Source organism: Bos indicus, chromosome 21 (genome assembly GCF_029378745.1).
Source record: "Bos indicus isolate NIAB-ARS_2022 breed Sahiwal x Tharparkar chromosome 21, NIAB-ARS_B.indTharparkar_mat_pri_1.0, whole genome shotgun sequence".
NCBI lineage: Eukaryota > Metazoa > Chordata > Mammalia > Artiodactyla > Bovidae > Bos > Bos indicus.
In genome coordinates this window covers 42,684,672-42,711,484 of record NC_091780.1, presented here as the reverse complement: position 1 = coordinate 42,711,484, position 26,813 = coordinate 42,684,672, and the positions used below count along the sequence as shown (strand labels likewise).

The following is a 26,813-nucleotide window of genomic DNA, read 5'->3' as shown; positions in this document are numbered from 1 at the left end:
GTACATGTGAAACTAATAAAACATTCAAAATCAACTATACTTCAATCAAACCACAATGAAACATCATCAGTATTAAAGAACTTACATCTGGAAAATGTGTGCTTTGAAAAACATAAAAATAAACACTTAAACACAAAACTAATTCTGAGTTACAGTGGTACAGCTACTAAACAGAATATTATCTGTAATTTTATGAGTCAATGTACAGAATGTAAAAATTAAACAACTAGTAGGCCAGAACCAAAAGCTTCAACCTATCCTAAAAAAGGTGGTGGGGAGTAAAAGATAAAGTAATTATGTTAATATGCAACAGGGTATCACAATATACTATGAAGGATTAAGGATGTTAAACTGAAGTTGGGATTCAATATAAACTTAAAGATAAAAGGAAGCCTCAAATAAACTAATAGCTCCTTTCTCTTCTTTTTTTTTTTTTGCTGATGAAAAATAAAAATAGAAAATAAGAAAAAAGCAAACTGAAACATAAAAATAAATGTAAATGGGGGTTTCCCTGGTAACTCAGTAGTAAAGAATCCGTCTGCCAGTGCAGAAGACACAGGTTCAATCCCTGGACCGGGAAGATCCCACATGACTCGCAGCAACTAAGCCCGTGCGCCACAACTACTGAGTCTGTTCTCTATAGAGCCCAGGAACCACAACTACTGCCGCCAACTACGGAAGGCCTCGTGCCCTAGAGCCCAAGCTCAGCAACAAGAGAAGCAACTGCAATGAGAAACCCGAGCTCCGCAACTAGAGAGTAGCCCCACCACCTGCAAACTGAGAAAAGCCCATGCAGTAACGAAGACCCAGCACAGCCAAAAACGAAGATTAAAAAAAAAATTTTTTTTAATATCTAAATGGAATAAGATCAGGTAAGTTATAAAAGACTCTCAGACTTGGTAAAAAAAAAAAAAACAAAACAAAACTAAACACGACTAACCACATGTCATTTTAACAGACACTCCTAAAAGTTGAAAACAAAATGATGGAAAAAAGAATCATTTTTGTTTTTACAAGAGCAATGTTAACTCTGCTGCTGTCTTCAAAGCAAAAAGCTTTGAACCATACAAAAGAGACTCACATGATAATTATCCAGAATTCAACCCATCATGTAGCAACAAACTATAGCAGAAATATGTACCTCTAAGGAAACAGAAATTTTTAAATGATCTCCTTTAGTTCTTGTCAGATCAAGTATACCAAAATTATGGATAACAAAGATGAATTAAGAAGGTTGATTTCAACAGATTTATATATACTAATATATGCTAAAGTTCAGGAACCAGATATATAATCTCATTCCAAAGTAAATCATTTATGTTAATATTATAGAAAAAATTAAAAAACAAATACTAAAGTATTGACAACAATCCTCTAAGTTTAGAGGATGGTAAAAAAGGAAAGAAAGAAAAGGTTGGGGTGAGGTTACACAGAATTTTCACTGTAGGTTGTACAGTTCCTTTTGTAAAGAAAATGCTTTCTGAGAAGACAAAGATTACTTGTGTAACCAGAAAAAAAAAAATCAAGATCTTAAAAATTATGCTTATGGAAAAAAAAAACTGTCTACAATACATAAATTGTAATCCTGTTTTCAAAAAGGAAAGAGATAGGAAATCAAATTTTTCCCCAGTAGCTTCCAATTTGAGTTTTCCCTTTCTTACATACTCTGTCCCACACAGATTCTCAACGTATCACAGCATGCTGAAAAACTGAGAAGTTGGGCAATCAAAGAAACTCATGTAACTACAAGCACTACCTACCCTCTCTCTTCCTAATGTCCTCAATTCACATTTCATCCATCTATCCCTCTCCTGGGTCATTCTTATGAATATACAAATATACTATCTCTCATTTTAAAAAACAAACACAAAAACAAAACCCTCCTTTGATCCCATATTGAGCTCTACTGTCCCAATTCTTGCTCCTCTTCATAGAAAAACTTCTTGAAGATGTCATCTACATTTACAATCTCTATACTTTTCCACATCCCATTCACTCTTCAACCTACTTCCATCTGGCTTTCTCTCCCGTCCCACTGAAATGCTTGTTAAAATCAGATACCTCTACACCATCAAATCAAAAAGAAACTTTTAATTCCTCCTGAGCTCTCAGCAACTTTCTTGATTGATCACTTCTTCTTAAACACTTGCTCTCTTGGCTCCCATGTCACGACTCTTTACTAGTTTTTCCTCTTTTCTCAAGAATTCCTTTTTCAGTTTCATCTACTATAACTCTTTCTGGTTTACCCAGTGTCAGTTCTAAGTTCTCCCTTCTCCACCCATTCTCTGTCCTTATGTGAATTTATCTAAACTCATGGCTTTCAATGTTCTTCTATCCTGAAAACTTTTCCTCTGAGTATCAGATTCATACATCTAACCTTTATACTTCCACTGGGATGTCAACACAGGTATTTTAACATAATATAAAAGGCACAAAACAGATGTCCTGATTCTCTCTGATCTGAAACTTTTCACCCTTAGCTTAGTCTTCTTCACTATCCCAGCAAATCTAAACCCACCCGTTGCTTATACCATTGCTTATACCATAAATTAATAATCAATCTTGATTTTCCCTTACTCTCTACAGTGAATGCATAAGAAGCCCTATTGGTAGGACTTCCAAAATACTCTAGAAATTGTCCTAGAGTACTTCCTTTTTATTACCTTTTTATTAAAGGGTAATTTTCCTTTTTATTACTTACACCTTGGCACAGTATCTGGCACACAGGTGCTCAGTCAACACTAAAAGAAGCAAACAGAATGATAAACAGGAGCCTGAGAAAGCATTCACGATATAATGTTTCTGTTAATAAACATACAAGGTACTGTTGGTTTATTTACCAGTTATGCAAATAGTTTCATTATACCTAATTTTTTTTCCTATGGGAGTCAACATATAGGTGTACCTAAACTTAAGTATTTGAACCTAATAAAATCAGGATTCATACAAAATAATGATTCCTATCATAAAACTACAAGAAGAATTAACAACCAACTCTATGCAAATTCATTTGGAATAAAGTAATGTATCTTCAACAGAATGTAAGAACTGAGCATTTACCATGTACGTAACATCATGCTAGGTATTCTGCAGGACAGGGCACACAAAGCTACACACGTGAAAAACTTCACAGAATACACACACACACACACACGAGTACAAGCAAACCTGGCAGACTCCAAAGACCCGTGGGTTAATGTCAATATCCTGTTTGTGATATTGTACTAGTTTTGTAAGATGTTACCTTTATGGGAAACTGGACAAAGGGTACATGGAATCTTTCTGCATTATTTCTTACAATGGTATGTCCATCTACAATGAATCAAGTTAAATTTTTCTTAAAAAGGTCACTGCAATAATCCAAGTAGGAAGTTATGATAACCTCAACTAAGACTGTGACAATGAAATGGAAACATGTTTTATGGCAGAATAAAGATCAGCCAACTAAAATAAATAGCAATAGCATGTAGTTTAGACCCAGAGCACCTCCTTCATGAAAATACATTCTTAACCAATCATGGTGAGGATAGGGAAGTAATATCTATGACCTGTGAGGAAAAACCTGCCTCTCCTAATGAGCAGGTACAAACATGCCTCGTACGATCGACTTCTAGAACGCACAGGAATTTCCTTAAAGGCCCATTCAGCTAGACAGAGTTTCTCAACTTCAGTATTATTGACATTTTGAATTACAGGGTGTTTAGCAGCATCCCTGACCTTTACCCAACAGCTATCAGTAGCAAACCCCCACCCTAGTTCTGACAGCCAAAAATGTCTTCAGGCATTGCCAGATGCTCACTGCAGGTCAAAACTGACCGTGGTTGAGAACCATTGTGCTAGCTAATAACAAGGACTGAGAATTCAAATTTGGGAGATGGCTATAAATATAACCCTGAGAAGTCTGAGTTTTTTTTAAATTCAGGATTGAGAATCACTACTATAGGGTACACAAAGATGAATGATAATCATAACAGCCCTCAAAAAGCTTACAATGTAATAATAAAAATAAAACTTACTGAACTACAAAGCAGTAAAACTACTATAAAGTGATTATGCTGGAAGAATATTACACCATAGCATGTGTGTGTGTGCTTAATCGCTCAGTCGTGTCCAATTCTTTGCGACCCCTTAGACTGTAGCCTGCCAGGCTCCTTTGTCCATGGGATCCTTCAGGCAAGAATACTGGAGTGGGTGGGTAGCTGTTTCCTTCTCCAGAGTATCTTCCTAACCCAGGGATCAAATCCAGGTCTCCCACATTACAGGTGGATTTCTTACCAGCTGAGCCACCAGGGAAGCCCAAGAATACTGGAGTGGGGAGCCGATCCCTTCTCCAAGGGATGTTCCTGACCCAGGAATCGAACTGGGTCTCCCACATTGCAGGCGGATTCTTTACCAGCTGAGCTACTAGGGAAGCCCATAGCGTAACACACCAATATAAGAAAGAAGTCTTTAGTGGAAACCAGTGTTCTGTGAAGATCTACTTAATACTTCAGAAAAAAACCAATTCTATAAGAAATGTTAGGTGCTGAGACGTTCAAACACTTTACAAATGAGAGATATTGTGAATACTCTCTCACACCCTTTAACCTAACACTATGTGAAAAGAAGGAAGAGAAAACTGAGGGCAAATAAAATGTGGTCTGGGTTCTTGTATATACTAATCAGACAAAATGGTTCTCACACTGATTAATCTCTAAGATGACATCTTCCTATAAAGCATTTCCACATATATTATCTACCTGGCAGGCATTTTATTAATGCCATTAACAACTTTATTACAAAAAAAAATTAAATCTGGAGTCACATCATCGACTCAATGGACATGAATCTGAGCAAACTCCAGGAGATAGTGAAGGATGAGGAAGCTGAACACAACTGAGCGACTGAACACCACCACCAGGAGAGGGACCTAGCAAAATCTATTCCAGTAAAGGATGAGTAGATTTCTTCCCAGCTTCCCTAAATATTTATTTTCAAGTGTATTAAAGGGAAAATAAGTTTTATATTATACCCAGCATTTTATTCTTAAAACCACTACTTCTCCCTTTGCTTTTCATGTCATCTGTTAGGTTCTTTCTGGTACTCTAGTGACTTGCCAATCCAACAATGAGAGCATCAGTAAAGAATGAAGAAAAATTCAAGTGTGTTCTCCTCTTACATCAACAAAGGTTCTAGAGTCCACAGTTTTAGTAAGTACATAAGAAACCTTTAAAATGCCACTAAAATTTTGCAAATGTGCATTTTTCCTTTTTCCCAAACCCTTCCTTAGATTCTCAAAGGCTAAGAACAATTTCCAGAAAGCTCAAAACAATTACACATGCACATGCAAAATGTACCTTTTATTTGCACAAAGTTACTTTCTCAAGACGACTTTTGTCATACCCTTGGTATTTTGTTCTAAGAACTGCAAACATCAGAAATTACTACTTTTAAAAAGTAGTCGTCCTTCCTCTGAGGCGTCTCTTTACATAGTCACAGATTAAGTCCTATTGACGGCTCTTTCAACACTCCGACTGTGATGACAAGAAAAAGTTAAGAGCTAAAAATTATACAACAATACCTACTGTAGAAATAACTCTTCTAGGGCTGAGTGGGACAATTTGCAGTACATAAAATTTTGGAGCACATAAAAATTGATAAACCTATAGACTCATAAGTCTTGGAAGAGTAACAACTGCCCACTCATATAAAATTATAGTAAGAACACATATTTTGTGTTACAGGAGTTAAGTGCCTCCTTGATATATATATATATATATTCTGGTTTATATTTTGGTGGTGGTTTTTACCATACATCAACATTAATCAAGCCATGGGTGTACATGTGTCCCCCAATCCTGAATCTCCCCCCACCCCATCCCTCTGGGTTGTCCCAGAGCACCGGCTTTGAGTGCCCCGCTTCATGCATTGGACTTGCACTGGTCATCTGTTTCACATATGGTAACATGCATGTTTCAGTGCTATTCTCTCAAATCATCCCACCCTCGCCTTCTCTCTCAGAGTTCAAAAGTCTGTTCTTTACATCTACGTCTCTCTTGCATATAGGGTCGTCATTATCATCTTTCTAAATTTCATATATATGTTAATATACTGTATTAGTGTTATTCTTTTTGACTTCACTTCGTATAATAGGCTCCAGTTTCATTAACTAAACATATTCTAAAAATTATAATGCTATAGAACTAAGAGTAACTTCAATAATTTGTGCTATGCCAGGTTTTGCTAAACATTCAACATACTACTATGAAAGCTAAGAAAAAACACAAAGTTTGAATAGAGACACACAACTGAAGACATTAACATTTGCTCTTAAATTAGTAAAAAACAAGCATACCACTGACAATCATTTAAAATAAGTCTTATTAGAACGTGTCAATCAAAATATACTTTAAACACTAACCATTCTGAATTACATTTTATTTTGAATTTGAAGAGCAATAGATCTTGGTCAAACCCACAGCAAAAACCAAATCCAAAGAAACAGCAAACAGTAAAATACAGGCAGAAATACTCCTATATTCACACTTATGTCATACCATTAATTGATGTCACCAGCACCAGAAATGCTACTAAAGAAACCAATTTTAACTTCATGAGAAATTTCTGAAACACTTTAGAACTAATCAATCAGAGGCAGAACATATTTAGCCAATTAGCCAGTATGAAAGCAATAGAAGCTGTTACTAAAGACACCTAAGTAAATGCTTTCCAAATGAGAGATACCAGAAGTTTTACTAACCTTGATGAAAATATAAAAAATGCTTAATATTCAACAAAACCAAATTTACTAGACTGAATTCCTGAGAGCAGAGCCCACGACCAAGTCATAACTTTGGCCAGTGTTCCTCTGTCATAGCAAGCATTCAGTAAGATGCTTATTAGATAAAAAAACAATTTCTTGAGTCAAATAAATGCAATTATTAAAATATATATATATATATAAATGGTTGTTTTATTACCACTACAAAAAAAAGTCATATATTCATACTGACTTCAATTGATCATAGTACAACACATTGTGCGAGGACATGGAGATCAACTATAAACAAGATATAAATCCAGCCTGCAGTAGACACTGGCTTTCATCCCTTAGAAATTACCCTAATTTGGGGGAAGCCAACCTCACCCAGAGCTCTAAAGGCTCAGGTCAACATTCAGCAGCATAATTCTACTCTCCTGGCCAGACTTCATTGGTTAGGAATGGAGACAGGACCCAACTCACAGCAATGAAACTGGAAAAGATGCTGACGCTGACTGAGGAATCTGGGAAAGCAGTTTTCTCATTCTTCTGAACACACTTCCTTTACAAAAGTGACCCTTATTCTCTCCATTAAGGAAGTGTCTGCAAGGTAATAATAGATACAATGGGCACCCTATATCAACTGCCCAGAAATCTTTAGATTAAAAAAAAAATAGGTAAAAAATAGAAAATCTGAAACTGTCAAGCAGTTCAAGACTTGGTTAAATGACCCTGTTCATTAAACAGGTACAAACTACATTATCTGTATCTGACCTCTAAGAACTCCTCTTTCTATAGTAAGTTTTTCAAGCATTCAATTTTTAGTTAGCCTTAAATATAATTCTTTCAGGACTCTAGTTTCTCTCAGATGTGAACACCGACAGTCACTTAAGTAACCGTCAGAAGGTTACACTAAAAAAGTGATACACATTAAAAAAAACAACATGCAACTTACCCTATAACTTATACATTCTGATACAGACAAACAGCAGTTCAACACAGACATATTTTCACGTATTTCATTACTTTTGTATCTGGGATGAACAATTTCTAGATCAAGAGAAAGTTCTTGTTACCACTGTTTGGCTTGACAGTATTTTCAAACTGGGCATTTTACTTAATAAAGACTGAGGTTCTAGAAGTCAGAAGTCTAATAATTCTAAACTTAAGATTTACTATTCTAAAGGATCTACCATAGTAATAGCTTGGTACCAATTCACTACTTACTAATAATACATTAACTTGTTTTGAAGAAAACATACCTACTTTGGTATTCTTTCCTTAACAGGCTCTAAGCCCTAGTACAATAGCTAAAGCAGCAGAATCTTCTAAGATACTGATAGAGGGGTTTAGTAAGAAGGGAGCAATAAAAAAAAAAAAAAATAATAATATGGATTGGAAGGAACATCTGAGGGTAAAATACCAGTTGGTAGTTGCTAATAAAAATAAGTGTATGAAAAGATTCACGACCTGGAAACGACAGGAAAACAACTTTTAAAAAGGCTGAAAATGAAAAATCATTAGAATACCAGCTTATTCTGCTGCTGCTGCTGCTGCTGCTAAATCGCTTCAGTCGTGTCCAACTCTATGCGACCCCAGAGACGGAAGCCCACCAGGCTCCCGCATCCCTGGGATTCTCCAGGCAAGAACACTGGAGTGGGCTGCAATTTCCTTTTCCAATGCATGAAAGTGAAAAGTGAAAGTGAAGTCGCTCAGTCGTGTCCGACTCTAGGGACCCCATGGCCTGCAGCCTACCAGGCTCCTCCGTCCATGCGGTTTTCCAGGCAGAAGTACTGGAGTGGGGTGCCACTGCCTTCTCCGCCAGCTTATTCTAATGCACCACAAAATTCACCAAGTATTCTACTATTTACTATCTGAATCAAGAGGATAGCACCAAAATGGATACTGAAGAAAAGACAAGTACATCTCACTTCACTGCATGCATGTGTTAAAAACTGGCAATTTTATCAATACAACTCAAAATTTCTCATTTAGTTCATTCTCTTAAGCACTGTTTTACAAGCACTTGTAAGTTACAAAATCAATTTAATAGGTCATAAACCAGCACCTATTTTTTCACTATAATAGGCTAGAAAATCAAAATAACTTATAAAGTAGGTACTGTTTTAGAAAATTCCCTTTACACAGAAATATATATGTATAATGGGCCATGATTTAAGAAAATAATCCTTACAAATCTTTCCAAACCAAGGAATATCTTACAGCTCTTGTTCCCACAACTAATACTAAACTCCTTTGGGGGTACAGAACAAAAGATAGTTAAGCATAAAGCCATCTCTGATTGGCAGAAATGACAATCAAAGCCCACATTAGGAGAATCAGGTCTTTGAGCCTCTTTTAAATGCCGCTAATGCCCAAATGTTATGATTTTCCAGATGTCAAGGAACCTAAGAAAATATTCCTAGACTATAGCTCCCATGCTGGAATAAAAGAACAAAGGTTAAGAGAATGAACTTTTCTCTTAGAAAATAAAAGAAAGAAAAGTACATAAACTTAGGATCAGAAATCACAGAAATCACGTAAGTGCAAAACTTAGGAGTATTTAATTTAAAAATGAGTCAGGAAAGTAATCCAGCAAATGGGATAGAGGACTATTCTGAAATACAGATGGAGTATACTGGGATATTTCAGGCATGAAGCACATTATAATAGCATTTATTGAGCACTGCTACATGGCAGGCATTTGAAACACATAGTTCCAACTTCTCCCACAATTCCAAGGAAAACATTGTAATTCTTAATTTACAGGTGAGGCAATCAGTTAAGAAAGGGTATGTGATCTTTGTTTATTCTCCCTACCTTTAAGGATAATCGCTGCTACCTGGCCATTCAACGTTGGTAGCTCTTCAAGGCTGTGTTAGACAACTGTATTCACTCCCCCTATGTCATTTCATCTACTGCCATCTCTGCTTCACTGTCTCCTAAATATGTATCTCCAACTCAGACCTCTTCTCTGAAGATCTGCATATCTAAATACCTACTTTACACCTCGACCTGAACTCTAACTTCTACCCCTCAATTCCAAACCTGGCAAATTTCCAATGCTCTATGTAAGGAACTTCCTGGTGGCTCAGACAGTTAAGCGTCTGTCTAGAATGCGGGAGACCTGGGTTCGGTCCCTGGGTCAGGAAAATGCCCTGGAGAAGGAAACGGCAATCCACTCCAGTACTATTGCCTGGAAAATCCCATGGACAGAGGAGCCTGGTAGGCTATAGTCCATGGGGTTGCAAAGAGTCGGACACAACTGAGCGACTTCACTTCATGTAAGGAATAGCATCATCACTAATTAAGCTGCACAAGCTAGAAACCAAGGTGGTATCTTTCCTCTCTCATTCATCATCTTTACCCTTCCCTCATATACGCAATATATTCACCAAATCCACCCCATTCCATCCATTGCCACCATTCTCCCTCCCGACTCCAACTATTCAAATTGTTCATCACGATTCACTTAGGCTACTGTAAATGCCTACTGGTCTTCCATATCACTCAACCTATACTACACACTGAAACCAAGTGATTGCAGATTCACTAACTCTGTTCATTTCAATTTACTCTTAGGCTCAATAACAAAAAGTCCAACAGTAATAAAAAGGTCTGAGTCCAGTCCCCACTCTCAAACCTCTCTTTGTACTATTCTCTCCCATAGGTCAGGTGTCAGCCAACTATGGCCTAGCGGACCAGTTTACCCTGTTGCCTGTTTTTTGAAAATAGCCATACTCAATTCATTTACGTATTGTCCATGGCTGCTTTTGCACTGCAACAGTAAAACTGAGCAGTTATGATACAGGATGTATTACATCTTCAAAGTCTCATATATTTATTATTTAGCTCTTTACAGAAAGTTTGTCAACAATTGTTTTAGATCATTGACTAGTCACAGTGACCTCCTTTAAGAACATGCACATTCTATTCATTTAGGATTAAATATTCTTCCATCCACCCAACCATTCCCCTAGTTAAGTTCTATTCATATATCAGATCTAAAAAATGACAAGTCTCAGAGAAGCCTTTACTTACCCTGTAGACCAGTTTATCCTAATTCAGATTAGCCACATTTCAAGTGTTCAACAGCCTTAGGTGACTTGGAAGGAAAGTTCTGAGTCAGAGGTCTGTATATTTGGGAGCTCTCTGTTCTATCTTACTGGTCAATGTGACTGTCTCTATGCCAATACCACACTGTGTTAAATACTAAAGTTCTACACAATTTGACAGAATAAGCACATATATCACCACTCCACCTCTGCCTTTCTTCTTCAGAAGTGTCCTAGCTATTCGATATTTGTATTTACTACTCTTCCATATTTGTATTAGAATCTGTGTAAAATTTCTTGAAAAATCTGACACTTTGAGTGAAACAACACAATTTAGAGATGTAGAGTCTGAAGAACAATAACTTCTTTATGATAAGCCACATTCATGGACAGGAAGGCAACAGCTCCCCATTTATTTAGATACTCTTTAATGACTTAAAATAATGTTTTATGCTTTTCAACAGAGGTTTGCACATTACATTACAATTACTCCTAGGCACTAGATAATCTGCTATGCTTTTGTAAATGGTGTCTTCTCTAATTACTTTTTCTAGTTATTTATTGCTGAGGTATAGAGATGCAACTGACTTGATTATTGATGATATATGGAACTAACTTTGCTCTTTTATTTATAATTTATCTGTAGATCCTATTTGGCTTTTACATAGGCCAATCATATCATCAGCCACTAATGAAAGTTTTGTTTCTTTCCAATACTCATGCTTTTATTATTTTTTCCTTATCTTTTTGCTTTAACTAGGATCTCTGTATAATATTGACTGGAAGTGGCGATATTATAAATATTCTATCTAGTTTCTGGGTCAAAAGGGAATTTATTTCCCTCATGAGGATGTTATTTAAAGTGATTCACTTGTTTGCGTATTTATAGATACCTGTTCTCAAGTAAGCTCTCATCTGTTCATAATTTAGTAGCTTTCCACTAAATTAGTAAGAAGCTAATGCATTAAATTTTATCAAGTAGTTTCTATATATTGTTGATTTTTTTTTTTTTGGCGTTTAAATACATCTGACAACCCCAACAATTGTGGGTCAGTACCCTGTGTTCAAATACATGAAAATATCTGCAGTGAACTATATGGATATTTTTTAAAATAAGACAAACAATGATTATATGTAGCCTCACACACCAGTTCAAGTAGGATTTTCCCAAGAACAGGGTAAATCAGATCATGCTGCCAAATTCTACAAAAATTTTTGATTTTCAGAGGTTATGGATTTCAAAGTTGCAGTTAAGAGTCTGTGGACTTGCACTTTAAAATTTTTGCATGTGCACTCATAAGTAAAATGGGGCTCTGGGACTAAGAATAGGTAACTTCACAGAGAATAAACTGAATGAATTCTCCTACTCTATTTTCTGGATTGTTTTTGCTTTGGCTCCATCCCTTCATTCTTTCTGGAGTTATTTCTCCACTGATCTCCAGTAGCATATTGGGCACATACTGACCTGGGGAGTTTCTCTTTCAGTATCCTGTCATTTTGCCTTTTCATACTGTTCATGGGGTTCTCAAGGCAAGAATACTGAAGTGGTTTGCCATTCCCTTCTCCAGTGGACCACATTCTGTCAAATCTCTCCACCATGACCCACCCGTCTTGGGTTGCCCCACGGGCATGGCTTAGTTTCATTGAGTTAGACAAGGCTGTGGTCCTAGTGTGATTAGATTGACTAGTTTTCTGTGAGTATGGTTTCGTGTGTTTGCCCTCTGATGCCCTATTTCAACACCTACCGTCTTACTTGGGTTTCTCTTAACTTGGGCGTGGGGTATCTCTTCACGGCTGCTCCAGCAAAGCGCAGCCATTGCTCCTTACCTTGGACGAAGGGTATCTCGTCCAGAAAGAATGAAGGGATGGAGCCAAAGCAAAAACAATACCCAACTGTGGATGTGACTGGTGATAGAAGCAAGGTCTGATGCTGTAAAGAGCAATATTGCATAGGAACCTGGAATGTCAGGTCCATGAATCAAGGCAAATTGGAAGTGGTCAAACAAGAGATGGCAAGAGTGAATGTCGACATTCTAGGAATCAGCGAATTGAAATGGACTTGAATGGGTGAATTTAACTCAGATGACCATTATATCTACTACTGCGGGCAGGAATCCCTCAGAAGAAATGGAGTGGCCATCATGGTCAACAAAGAGTCCGAAATGCAGTACTTGGATGCAATCTTAAAAACGACAGAATGATCTCTGTTCGTTTCCAAGGCAAACCATTCAATATCACAGTAATCCAAGTCTATGCCCCAACCAGTAACGCTGAAGAAGCTGAAGTTGAACGGTTCTATGGAGACCTACAAGACCTTTTAGAACTAACACCCAAAAAAGATGTCCTTTTCATTATAGGGGACTGGAATGCAAAAGTAGGAAGTCAAGAAACACCTGGAATAACAGGCAAATTTGGCCTTGGAATACGGAATGAAACAGGGCAAAGACTAATAGAGTTTTGTCAAGAAAATGCACTGGTCATAACAAACACCCTCTTCCAACAACACAAGAGAAGACTCTACACATGGATATCACCAGATAGATGGTCAACACTGAAATCAGATTGATTATATTCTTTGCAGCCAAAGACGGGGAAGCTCTATACAGTCAGCAAAAACAAGACCAGGAGCTGACTGTGGCTCAGACCATGAACTCCTTATTGCCAAATTCAGACTGAAATTGAAGAAAGTAGGGAAAACCACTAGACCATTCAGGTATGACCTAAATCAAATCCCTTATGATTATACAGTGGTAGTGAGAAATAGATTTAAGGGCCTAGATCTGATAGATAGAGTGCCTGATGAACTATGGACTGAGGTTCATGACATTGTACAGGAGACAGGGATCAAGAACATTCCCATAGAAAAGAAATGCAAAAAAGCAAAATGGCTGTCTGGGGAGGCCTTACAAATAGCTGAGAAAAGAAGAGAAGCAAAAAGCAAAGGAGAAAAGGAAATATATAAACATCTGAATGCAGAGTTCCAAAGAATAGCAAGAAGAGATAAGAAAGCCTTCTTCAGCGATCAATGCAAAGAAACAGAGGAAAAGAACAGAATGGGAAAGACTAGGGATCTCTTCAAGAAAATCAGATACCAAAGGAACATTTCATGCAAAGATGAGCTCGATAAAGGACGGAAATGGTATGGACCTAACAGAAGCAGAAGATATTAAGAGATGGCAAGAATACACAGAAGAACTGTACAAAAAAAGGTCTTCACGACCCAGATAATCACGATGGTATGATCACTGACCTAGAGCCAGACATCCTGGAATGTGAAGTCAAGTGGGCCTTAGAAAGCATCACTACGAACAAAGCTAGTGGAGATGATGGAATTCCAGTTGAGCTATTCCAAATTCTGAAAGATGATGCTGTGAAAGTGCTGCACTCAATATGCCAGCAAATTTGGAAAACGCAGCAGTGGCCACAGGACTGGAAAAGGTCAGTTTTCATTCCAATCCCAAAGAAAGGCAATGCCAAAGAATACTCCAACTACCGCACAGTTGCACTCATCTCACACGCTGGTAAAGTAATGCTCAAAATTCTCCAAGCCAGGCTTCAGCAATACGTGAACCGTGAACTTCCAGATGTTCAAGCTGGTTTTAGAAAAGGCAGAGGAACCAGAGATCAAATTGCCAACATCCACTGGATCATGGAAAAAGCAAGAGAGTTCCAGATAAACATCTATTTCTGCTTTATTGACTATGCCAAAGCCTTTGACTGTGTGGATCACAATCAACTGTGGAAAATTCTGAAACAGATGGGAATACCAGACCACCTATCTGCCTCTTGAGAAATTTGTATGCAGGTCAGGAAGCAACAGTTAGAACTGGACATGGAACAACAGACTGGTTCCAAATAGGAAAAGGAGTTCATCAAGGCTGGATATTGTCACCCTGCTTATTTAACTTATATGCAGAGTACATCATGAGAAATGCTGGACTGGAAGAAACGCAAGCTGGAATCAAGATTGCTGGGAGAAATATCAATAACCTCAGATATGCAGATGACACCACCCTTATGGCAGAAAGTGAAGAGGAACTCAAAAGCCTCTTGATGAAAGTGAAAGTGGAGAGTGAAAAAGTTGGTTTAAAGCTCAACATTCAGAAAACGAAGATCATGGCATCCGGTCCCACCACTTCATGGGAAATAGATGTGCAAAGAGTGGAAACAGTGTCAGACTTTATTTTTCGGGGCTCCAAAATCACTGCAGATGGTGACTGCAGCTATGAAATTAAAAGACGCTTGCTCCTTGGAAGCAAAGTTATGACCAACCTAGATAGCATATTCAAAAGCAGAGACATTACTTTGTCAACAAAGGTTCGTCTAGTCAAGGCTATGGTCTTTCCTGTGGTCATGTATGGATATGAGAGTTGGACTGTGAAGAAGGCTGAGTGCCGAAGAATTGATGCTTTTGAACTGTGGTGTTGGAGAAGACTCTTGAGAGTCCCTTGGACTGCAAGGAGATCCAACCAGTCCATTCTGAAGGAGATCAGTCCTGGGTGTTCTTTGGAAGGAATGATGCAAAAGCTGAAACTCCAGTACTTTGGCCACCTCATGCGAAGAGTTGACTCAATGGAAAAGACTCTGATGCCGGGAGGGATTGGGGGCAGGAGGAGAAGGGGACGACAGAGGATGAGATGGCTGGATGGCATCACTGACTCGATGGACGTGAGTCTGGGTGAACTCCAGGAGCTGGTGATGGACAGGGAGGCCTGGCATGCTGCGATTCATGGGGTCGCAAAGGGTGGCACACGACTGAGCGACTGATCTGATTTTCTGGATTTGTAGAACACTGGAATGACCTGTTCCTTAAAAAGTCTCCTTAGAATTACCTGGGCCTGGTATTTTTGTGCTAAGAGGTAACTACTACTGCATAACTTATTTAACAGTTACAGGATTATTCTAAGCTTTCTTGTAATGGACTTCAACTTTGCTTAACTTTTAAATTTATTGATCTAAATTGTTGACAGTATTTTCTACTATCTTATTAATCTGCTGCTGCTGCTAAGTCACTTCAGTCGTGTCCGGCTCTGTGCGACCCAACAGATGGCAGCCCACCAGGCTCCCCTGTCCCTGGGATTCTCCAGGCAACAACACTGGAGTGGGTTGCCATTTCCTTCTCCAATGCATGAAAGTGAAAAGTGAAAGTGAAGTCACTCAGTTGTGCCCTACTCTTAGCAACCCCATGGACTGCAGCCCACCAAGCTCCTCGTGCATGGGATGTTCCAGGCAGGAGTACTGGAGTGGTGTGCCATTGGTTTCTCTGCTTATTAATCTGATCTATTTGTAATTATATTCCCCTTTTCATTCTCAGGGTTTACACCTTCTCTTTTTACCTGATTTTGCCAGATTTTGGTCTATGTTTCTAGTCTTTTCATATAATAAAACTTTTAGTTTTGTTGATTTCTCATTTGGTCTCTGTACTCATCACTTCAAAACTGAATGTGTACATCGGCCTCCTAGCTAGACTACCTGATGCCAATCTCCTCCCCATTTGGAATCTCAAGTCAAAACAATTTTCTTACTGCTCAGGCCCTGCTTAACTAACTGCTTTTGGATTTGAACTAGCTCTTCAGTTTAGCAGACTCTTATAAGTTTCAGTTCAGTTGCTCAGTTGTGTCCAACTCTTTGTGACCGCATGGACTGCAGCACGCCAGGCCTCCCTGTAAAGGTAATGATATTACACAATACCCTCAACTGGGACAGTTTCCTATTTTATCTTAACTTGCCTAGACACAATCTTATACCTCTGTACAAATGACTTCCCCCTATTAAAATATCTTTTCTTCTTCCTAAAAACCAATCAAAATACTCAAAACTGGTGATTTACCTTTTTCATGAAGTTTTGTGAACCTAACTCTATACCTCTATGGTGATCTCTCATCTTGTATTCACTTAATATATGTATCTGACAGTATTATCACAAAATAACGTATATACTTTTTTATTTAATCAATTTACCACATGCCAAAGCACTATTTTGGAGAAGGCGATGGCACCCCACTCCAGTACTCTTGCCTGGGAAATCCCATGGACCGAGGAGCCTGGTAGGCTGCAGTCCATGGGGTCGCGAAGAGTCGGACACAACTGAGCGACTTCCCTTTCACTTTTCACTTTCACGCATTGGAGAAGGAAATGGCAACCCACTCCAGTATTATTGCCTGGAGAATCCCAGGGACGGGGGAGCCTGGTGGGTTGCTGTCTCTGGGGTTGCACAGAGTCGGACACGACTGAAGTGACTTAGCAACAGCAAGCACTATTTAAAATAACTATGAACGTATTTCTCATAGGGAAATATGTTTATCTCCATCTTCCTTGAAAGGAGTATACAGAAGTTACACAGCTAGCAGTCTGGCTCTAGATCATGTGCTCTTAACTATTACACATGCTTCCCTACAGTGCTCTAGTATTACTTTTCTACCTCTGTTCCAAAAACAGGGTACTGTCTTTCAAACTAACATTTAAGCTTTTTTAGGGATGTGCATCTTCAATTCTTTTATATCCTTCAACAACTTTTTGTACAGACTTAAGCATTTAGCAGGTTTTTAGTGAATGCTCACTAAACTGAAATAGAAGACAAACTTACTCAAGTCCAGCTTACACAATGAAAATAATTTCCAGGCAAACAAAAGCTGCACTAAAATGCTCCAGCTTTTCTGTAATGCTTAAAGGAAAAATACCACGGATAACTATGATATAAATAGTTAGCCTTGGAGACATCCAAGGCACTACACTGTACATATATAATACAAAGCCCTAAAGTGTAACTGCAGCATAAAACTATATTTATAAAGCTGCATTGTAATCTATGTTTATCTTTTTAAGAACAGAGGTTCAAACATTTAAGTGACATTTGTGTTTAAGGTTAAACACTGAAGGATTAAAAAATCACTTATAGATCTAAAAGCTTCCAAAATATCATGTTTTCCAATTCTCTTAAGTATCGTAACACAATTAATCTAAAATTCAAAGCAATGTTATATAGGCATGTCTTGGAGATAATACAGGTTGAGTTCCAGACCACTGCCTAAAAACAAATATCACAATAAAGTGAATCACACAAATTCTCTGGTTTCCCAGTGCATGTAAAAATTACATGTACACTATATGGCAGTCTATTAAGTGTACGACAGTATTATACCTAAAAAACCCAATGTATGTACATCAATTTAAAAACGTAGCTAAAATGTGTTAATCATTATTTGAGTCTTCAGTGAGTTGTATTCTTTTTGCAAAAGTAACATCAAAAATCACTGACCACTGTAACAAATATTATAATAATTTTAACATTTAGAATATTTTGAGAATTACCAAAATGTAACACAAAAGCAAGTAAGAAGTAAGAAAATGCTACTGGAAAAATGGTGCTATGAAGCCTTGATCATTGCAGGGTTGTCACAAACCTTCAATTTGTAAAAAATGCAGTATCTGGGAAGTGCAAAAAGCAAACCGCAAAAAAACAATATATCAAATATGCCAATATATCAAATTAATATGTCAACAAATCAAGCTGCAAAACTGCGAAGTCAAAAGGGAAAAACAGACAAATAGGATGCTTATAAACAGAGAAAATGAACAAAAGCATTTTATATCTAAGTTTCTGTAGACAGAATCTACCTATTCACCTAGAACTTTTATGCTGAAGAATACAAAATCAAACTTCCACCCCAAATAAACTTTTTGCTGTTCAGTTGCCCAGTCATGTCTGACTCTGCGAAATGAACAAGTTAAAGCACAAGTAAATAAAATGAAGTAACAAAAAATAAACAAAATGAAGTAACAAAAAATAATCAATCCTCACAAAATATTCAGAAAATTAAAAAGAGCTGCCAATTACACTTACTAAATGACAGAGAGCGTAACTTCTCACTGACATCAAATCCATTATCTTAAAAAAGTAATTTTTTAAAAGTCAAAACATCTTTAGAAACATTATGAACCATAAATTAAACTTACTTTTTTGTCTTCTTTCACTTTGTGGGTTTTCTTCTTCATTTTCTTATCATCTAACTCTTGATCTGAAGTGATTGCAGGATTATCAATACCACCTTTCCAAGTTTCAACAGGAGAAAGAAGTGGATCTTCCTCACTTCCACGATGTCTTCCTTTTCTTTTCGTTTTAGAAGTCGTGAAAGCCTCATCATCACTTGCATCTGAATGTGTTCTTCTGTAGTATGACTTGGCTTTACTAAACAGGGTTTTAGATTTATATTTGTATTTTGAAGGCCTCCGTTCTCCATGACTTTTCGAGGTTCTATCGGAAAATCCATTTTCTTCATCTCCTTGGGTGTTATTTACAAATGAGTTTCTAATTTTAATAACACGATTCTGACTGTCATCTGGGACAACGTATATCTCATCAGAATAGCCCTTCTGTTTGAAAATTGTGTCAATAGGTTCTGAATAGTTATCTGAAGGATCCATATCTTCGGGATGTGCCAAAGGCACCCGAGAAGTCTGTTTTCTTGGATTTTTACCAATACCAGCTTCAATTGTTTTTAAAAGGTTTGGATCCAATTTTTTCACGTTTGTCTTCGGTGCAACTGGTTTAGGTTTAATAGGTGGAGGCACTTTATGGTTGCGTTCATGGTCATGACAATTCGGGGTGCTGTGAATAGGGTATTCATTTCCTTCCAAATCTAATCTATATCTGGATCGGTCACTAGGTGTTGGAAGCAGCTGTACATCATCCCCAATTGGACTATAAGGAGGTGGTGCTTCTGTATCATCATCTGAATCAGGGTAGTTGTTGTAGGGAAAACAGTCTCTGGGAGATGGCAGGAAAACATCTTCACTCTGATGGGTTGATTCCCTTGTACTATCAGATAAATAGGAATTTTCTATCATATTTTTTTTCTCTAGAACATCACTGAAAAACAGTGTAAAGACCTCAGTTTGCCGATGATACTGAGATAAAGAATACAATGCTGTAAATTTAGCAGAGATCTCAGTTGCAATGTGTTCTCCTTCAGTCATTAACTCCTTGATGGCCTCATTTTCAAAAAAGTCTGCTTGGCTGTCAGTAACTGCCACCAGTTGTACAGGGATGGTGTCCTGAACCTCTGACAGAAATGCTCGAAGCATTCCCATTGATGCTTTCCGTTTGGCAGAATACACTAGTATATAACCATGAACCAGTTCATCTTTCCTTACTCCAATTGAGGAATGGTATGATAATATTGTGATCTGTATTCGCCTCCTTTTTTCACCAATGATTTTATCAAGCATTAGGGAATTATTCTGTCCAGCTTGGGCAGCACTACAAGAATGAGAATCAAGGAAGGGTGAAAGAATAAGATCCACACTAAATGGATCACCACACATGGCACACATGACAATTCTCAAGTCAGCTTCTGATACATCCTTATTGGTGGGAACTGGGCTCACCACATCTAAATTATGTTTAACAGATTCTAATACTCCTCTTAGAGCTTGCTTTATTTGGGTTTCATTAAATTTACGAGGATATGTACCACCAGGTACATCTACAAAAGGACACTGTAACTTGTTTGCCAACTGTTGCCCTTGGTGCCTGAGAATTGGTAGATTCTTACTAATAGAATCTCTCTGATTAGCCAGAATTAATGTAAATGGAAGGTTGGCCATATACTTATCTTTTCTGATCTGAGAAGCTTCAGTTCTTATTTTTCCAATAAACTCCCCAATAAAATTCAGTGACTCAATGGAATTAAATACACAAAAGCACCCATGTGGTTTAAAGGCAGCAGTCCACAACTGACTTAAAAAGTAAGGCGACTTGGCATCAACAGGCCGAAGATCAAGTTCATAAATTTTTCCATCTAAGGCATACTCATCGTCAGTGGATTGTGTCCTTATCTCATTTGCTAGTTCTTGGGCAAGGCCATCTTTCCCTAAAATGAAAAGGTTAACTTTATCTATATTGGTGCTATCATGATACAACCGTAAGCGACCATGATCCAACTGCAAAAGACTACTGGCAAGTAACTGCTCTACTTTAATGTCTGTACAGTTTTGGCCACTAAGACATGTTTCTTTAGTGGGATGATAAACAAATCCTATATGCTTAAGTAGAAGAGACTCCCTATCCGGTGCAAGTTTCTGTAAAGCTTTATATCTAGGTTCTTCACTCAAAACTGTATGAATTTCACTCATTTTATCTGAACTAGGTGTTGCATTAAGATCTAAATCATAAAAAAGTTCAGAATGTTCAAAAAGCATTTCCTGAAACTCTTCTTTGGCTTTTTCAACTATTTCTCGCTGATGCCTACCATACACCTCTTTGCTATCAGCCTCAGTGATGTATTTGAAGGCTTCATCCTCCATTACAAAACACATAACTTCCTCCCATGGTTGCCCAGGTGAAATAAACTGAATTTTTTCCAAAGTCTTCTTGAATTTTTCCTTCATTTCTACCCTCCTCTTCTCTGATATTAGATGCTGTACATGGTTCTGATAGACTTTTTCAGCTTCTAAAGTGCTCAGGAGGTCAAATGGGATCCGTCTATCGTTGATTTTGTCTATATGGTCAGTTTCATCCCAAGGTGTTTTTTCTAGCACCACAAAACATAACTGAAAATCTGCTCTCTTTTCCATTAACTTCAAAGCTTCTGACCAATTCAAATGTTCAATCTCTTCCAGATTTGGCAAAAGAGTGTTAAAAGCTCTCGGTAAAGTATTTATATATTCTTCTCTCCTTTTTCTTATATGTTCCTGTTTAAGCTGTTCTATGTGTTTTGAGAATGTATTTCTAGCCTTTCTTGTTCCCTCTAAGTTGATGTATTCTTCATAATCAGGATGATTTTTCAATTTGTTACTAACAGTTTTCCAAGTTGCATGATAATCTCTTACAGTCTGTACAAGTTTTTCGAACTTATCTGTTGCTGTGACAACAAGTTGTCTCTGTGTTTTATAAGCATCCAGATAGGGAATAATTTTAGGCTTGCCACGAGTTTTATCCAACATTTGTACCAGTGCAGTGAAACATGTCTCAATGTTGACGTTAAATCGTGCTGATGTTTCCACTACAAGAAGGTTCTTTTTGTTTGAAGCAAATGCCTGAACTTCTCTAAGATAATGATCCACACATTCATCACATTTAGTTGCTGCTATTATTACAGGTTTTTTTGATTTTGATAGTTGGACAAAAAGGTTATTCACAAATTTAAGTTGATCATCAAACTTCCTATTGCATCCCTGACTTACGTCAATGCACAATAAAAATCCATCTACATTGAGCTTCCCTTCAGGCATTTGCTTCTGTTCGAAGTCTTGTTCCAAGCCTAGTTGATCAGTGCAAATGTACATTAGTTTTTCTGCTGACTGCAATTTAGAGGCAGCTGCACGCTTTATATATGGTTGCAAATTCGTACTCCGATGAGGCAAGAAAGTCTGGTCATCAATGAACTCAGTTTGTTCGATGACATGAATTTTGCACTCTACTCCATCTTCACCACTTTGCGTTATGTCACCCCAGTACAAAAAATGATCATTGTTTACTACTCGTCCTCCGAAGTCAATGGTGCTAAGCACAGAAGTATGTTCTGGATAATATTCATCAGCTTTTGAGCGTACAAATCTATTGCACAAACAAGACTTTCCAACTCCACAGTTACCTTTGTCTTTTTCAGTCCCAGAGAGTCCAACTACACTGATGGTATAGGACGGGGGACGAGGCTCTTTGTTTTTTGCCATCATAACTCTCTTGTCATGTCTCTACATTCATAAAGATAACCAGATATACTTCTCATTTTGAAAATAAAATCATCTCAAAATACAGATCCCACATTTCAGAACTACATTTGGTTCTTTGTATTTCCCTCATTTCTGTGCAGAAAGGTCTTCAAGATCATATGGATCATCTTCCTAGAAAGAGAAAAAGGACAAATCTTAGTCATGAATTATACATGCTGAACTATATACACATTAAAGATGTTCATAATAAAGCACCAGACAAGTTAACAATGTCACAGTATTTTAAGAAATCACCAAAGACAGTTTATGATTTACTGTTAAAAGTGCAAGATGACCTCAAAATTTAAGGCAAATCTAACAACTAAAAAAACTAAATACAAATTTTAATGTGATCTTACAAACTTTAAAATAAAACCCTATTTACCAAATATGCATTTTGTTTCTAGTCCTTCCCTTCCCTCAATTTTCCTGTCTTCTCTGTCTGGAGGCTATGTTTGATAATAACTAAAACAAACTAGTTGCCTTAACAACTCTCTCACAACTTAAAAACCTATCTGCTTTCTCTTACGTGGTTCCTCAAACCTTATTCCCTAAAATGGAATTTCATGTGAATTTAGCAAGATCTTAGAATTTTTAAGTCTTATGCAATCAAATATTATATACAAAACCAATTAAATATATTCATATACGTAAACAAGAAAAAGGAAAAAATGAACAGTTAATACAAATTGTTACAGTGATTAACTGGATCAACACTTCTCAAACTAAGGACCAATTTTTATTTCATATACGCAAGTCAATTTTTAAAAACACAATGAAATTTTTAATCTGAATGAAATCTTTTAAAAAATGTAGGCCCCAATTTCTTACTAGATTCAAGAGACAAAAAATTACTGCCAAACTGTTTCTAAATGTTCTTGATTCCTGCATTTATTTCCTCTCAGAGTATTTACAAAAAGCTCCCAGATCGTATTTTGAGTAGCACAAAGCTCAAGAATTTTAAGATTATATATCTGAGACAATCTTTTAGAATTATTTGATATAAAAACAACAACAAATAACCCATAAGACTTGCACATAATTTAATTCAGCTTATCTGTGTGGAAACAATGAATTAGTCTAATGGTTTTATTTGGAGACTCTTCACATTCTTTTGAGGTTTAATTAAAAGCAATACATAATTTCTACTATACCAAATTTCACAAGGAAAATATCCAGTCATGTACATCAACATATATGAAAAATATCTTCAATCCAGACAAAATACAAGATCATAAAGACCATGAGGGGAAAAAAAATAAAAGGTCAGAAAATAACCACTATTTGCCCCAAATACGTGGTTTCTCCACTACCCTCAAAATTGCAAGTAAATATCTATTAAGATTATAGTCCACATCTGCTATACTAATGGTAAAAAGAAATTATTCTTGCAATTTAAAATTTTTACTGTATTTCTAATATTTTAAAATAAAATATCAAGATTTATTCTTGTATTATCTAAGTTTATCCTAGCAACCTCAATGAAATACTGATTTTAACTGTATCAGCCACCAAACACTCAAGCAAAATATTAGGTTCACTTGTGTAAAATAATGTTGAAGCACCAAAATCAGTAGTAGAAAATCATGAGTAAATGGAAATGACTTCAAATTAAATTCCTAACATTTATTAGTTTACAACAACAGTAAAACCCTAAATCTTTTGAGACACGGTTCCCCAATGTATAAAATGGAGCTGCCTATCTAAACAAATTTAAGAACTAAGTTTTTCTTTGTTAATGTTAAATGCAAAGAAAAAATGCTTAATAAATATTAAGTTCTGTTTTTAAGATTTGATTGTTGCAATCAAGGAAGCTGTTGAAGATTTATTAAAAAATGACGTGTTCAGGCTGGTGATTTGCCAGTATTTATCCAAGAGCAGTACATACAATAACTAGCAGTGTAAGAAATTAGGGCAGTCCCACTCAATCCTATTAACTCTCTTTTATCAAGTAAAAAAATTTTTAAATCTTAATGTGATCAAACTGAATATTTGCACTGAGCATCAAGTTTAACATTCTTTACTTAAACCACAGAAAAGAACAATTGGGCTACTTAATGGATATCTACTGAAAAGAAAACAGTGAACTAACTGGATAACAAAATTATAAAGAGCAATAAAAAGGGAAATTAGTCTGTGAAAATAGCATGGTGATTCCATAACAAATGATTAAAAAAAAAAACCCTTCAAACAGCAGAATACAAAGTCTATCTTTCTTTCTTTCTTACTAAACAAGCAAAAAATTGCAGACGATATCCTTTTAAATGTGTACCAAAAGAAAACATAACCAGCGATTTCTTTGGGGAATTTTTACATTGAATTCTACAAACACTAGACCTACGCAGAGCTCTTGATTAACTCTGGTGGACAAACATCTATTCTGAAAATTAAGAGCAATTCAAAGCAATGAAAGACTGTTCCCTGCTTTCCAGTTTAAGAGACACAAAATTTTCAATAAAAAAGTAACAGTATGTTATATGGACCTGAGTATTGTGGAAAATTTTCAACTACAAATCTAATCCTTATCATAATGGTTACATCTTGGTTAATATATTTTACAAATACCTATCCAAACACATTAAAAGAATCATTCATGCTCTCCTAGAGCATAAACCTCAGAAGACTGAAACACTTTTCTATCTAAAGTTATCCAGCATAAAAGTCAAAATAAAAACACTACCACAAAATGAATTTTTAAAGTTTCAGAAAGAAAAAGCCGTTAAAAGTAAGGTGAATGGAAGCATGAAGTCCTCATCCTTTTATCAGTCATTGAAAACTAGAAGGCTTTTTATTTAACAGAGAAATAAAACTCTATTGTATTGACAAATTTTCAGTACTAAGGCTCTGACACATCCTAATTAGTGGCAGTCTCTGACTTACAAATATTAAAGTTCAAATTAAAAATAAGGTAGCTTTGTGTGACATGTGTGGTTTACAGACCAAATTCACAGTAAACTACCACTAAGACACAGTAAAGAACATCCACGTTCTTTCTAGTAACAATGTTCTCAGGCAGGCTACCTGCTGGCCTTTTGAAGTCAGATCCAGAGTTTTTGTCATGAGTCACCATATAGTGATTTTCTGGTGAGAAAATTCATTTATCTAGAGGTAGGAAAGAATGCTGGACAAATAAATAGTTGCTCTCTCCAACTCTTCACCAGAGCAGTGCCTATCTGATTTACAGGTTTACTTAATTCAGAAGCTTTAGTTTAAAAGTATTTTCAGATTTTAAAAAAGTTTCAGAAACCCTAGACTAGAAAACTATTGTCATCTTGTCCTTGAAAAGATTTTGTCATTTGAGTGAGTATGGTATAACTACCTCAAGGAAGAAAGTTATACTTTCTGTACAGGTTTATAAGGAAATTTACTTTCAGACACTTGGATAGTTTATGTAATTAATCCACTGGCCCTCACTATTCAAGTCAAAATTGCACACTATTAACTAACCAAGGTAGTTTTTCTTTTGTACTGAGAAAAAAAGAATGCCTTTTTAAAATTTCCCACTAACAAGCTAATGGCCAATGTCTACAGGCAGGCTGTTAGATTCAATTTGAAAACTCCTTTCAAGTATTTTTAATGGTTAATACTTGACTATGTCGATCTAGACATAGCTTTTCTATTTTTGACATAACTTAATCTTTGTAAAAAAAAAAAAAAAAGAAACCAAGATAAAAAGCAATAATGACCTATTCACAGTTACAGGGTTGACTCTCTTGATGACCAATCTTTACCTTCTTAAGCACTGTCACTGTTGTTTACTAAGTCGTGTCCAACTCTTTTGCAACCCCATGCACTGTAGCCCACCAGGCTCCTCTGTCCATGGGATTTCCCAGGCAAGAATACTGGAGTGGGTTGCCATTTCCTTCCTTCTCCAGATCTTCCCGACCCACGGATTCAACCATGTCTCTAGCATTGGCAGGCAGGTTCTTTACCACTGAGCCACGAGGGAAGCCCTTCTTAAGCATTAGTGCTACTTGTAATAACCTGCAATGTAATTTCTCCTCGTGCTTTTAAGATTATCCTATACACTTTCAAGGAAATGTTTAGAATAAGTATCTCTACAGAAATTAACAACAATGTATAATCTTTAAGTTGGACAACTGTGCTGAAATGAAGCTATCTCTACAATTAAGTTTTGAGACGTTTTAAGTCATTCAAACACAACATGATCCTTTTAATGGAGTTTTAATAACATGAAGTGGCCTTCTGCAAAAATAAAAAAAAATTTTTTTTAAGCTCTATAAGGAATCTAGTCAACTGAAAGAGTCTTAGTAATTCTGGATTTAAACTAAATTTTGTAACTTTTC

General features: G+C 36.6%; 2 protein-coding genes across 5 annotated transcripts in view; both read right to left on the bottom strand.

The window, feature by feature from the left end:
* Positions 1 to 22,470, bottom strand: part of ARHGAP5 (Rho GTPase activating protein 5) — a 65,956-nt gene extending 43,486 nt beyond the window's left edge. For both annotated transcript variants that reach the window (XM_070775422.1, XM_070775423.1), the window contains exon 1: positions 18,751 to 22,470. In XM_070775422.1, coding sequence (XP_070631523.1) covers positions 18,751 to 22,470 — 3,720 coding nt within the window. The remainder of the gene's footprint in view (positions 1 to 18,750) is intronic.
* A 33-nt stretch (positions 22,471 to 22,503) lies between these two features.
* Positions 22,504 to 26,813, bottom strand: part of NUBPL (NUBP iron-sulfur cluster assembly factor, mitochondrial) — a 526,006-nt gene continuing 521,696 nt past the window's right edge. For all 3 annotated transcript variants that reach the window (XM_070775430.1, XM_070775431.1, XM_070775435.1), the window contains one exon: positions 22,504 to 22,638. The gene's annotated coding sequence lies outside the window, so the exon portion shown is untranslated. The remainder of the gene's footprint in view (positions 22,639 to 26,813) is intronic.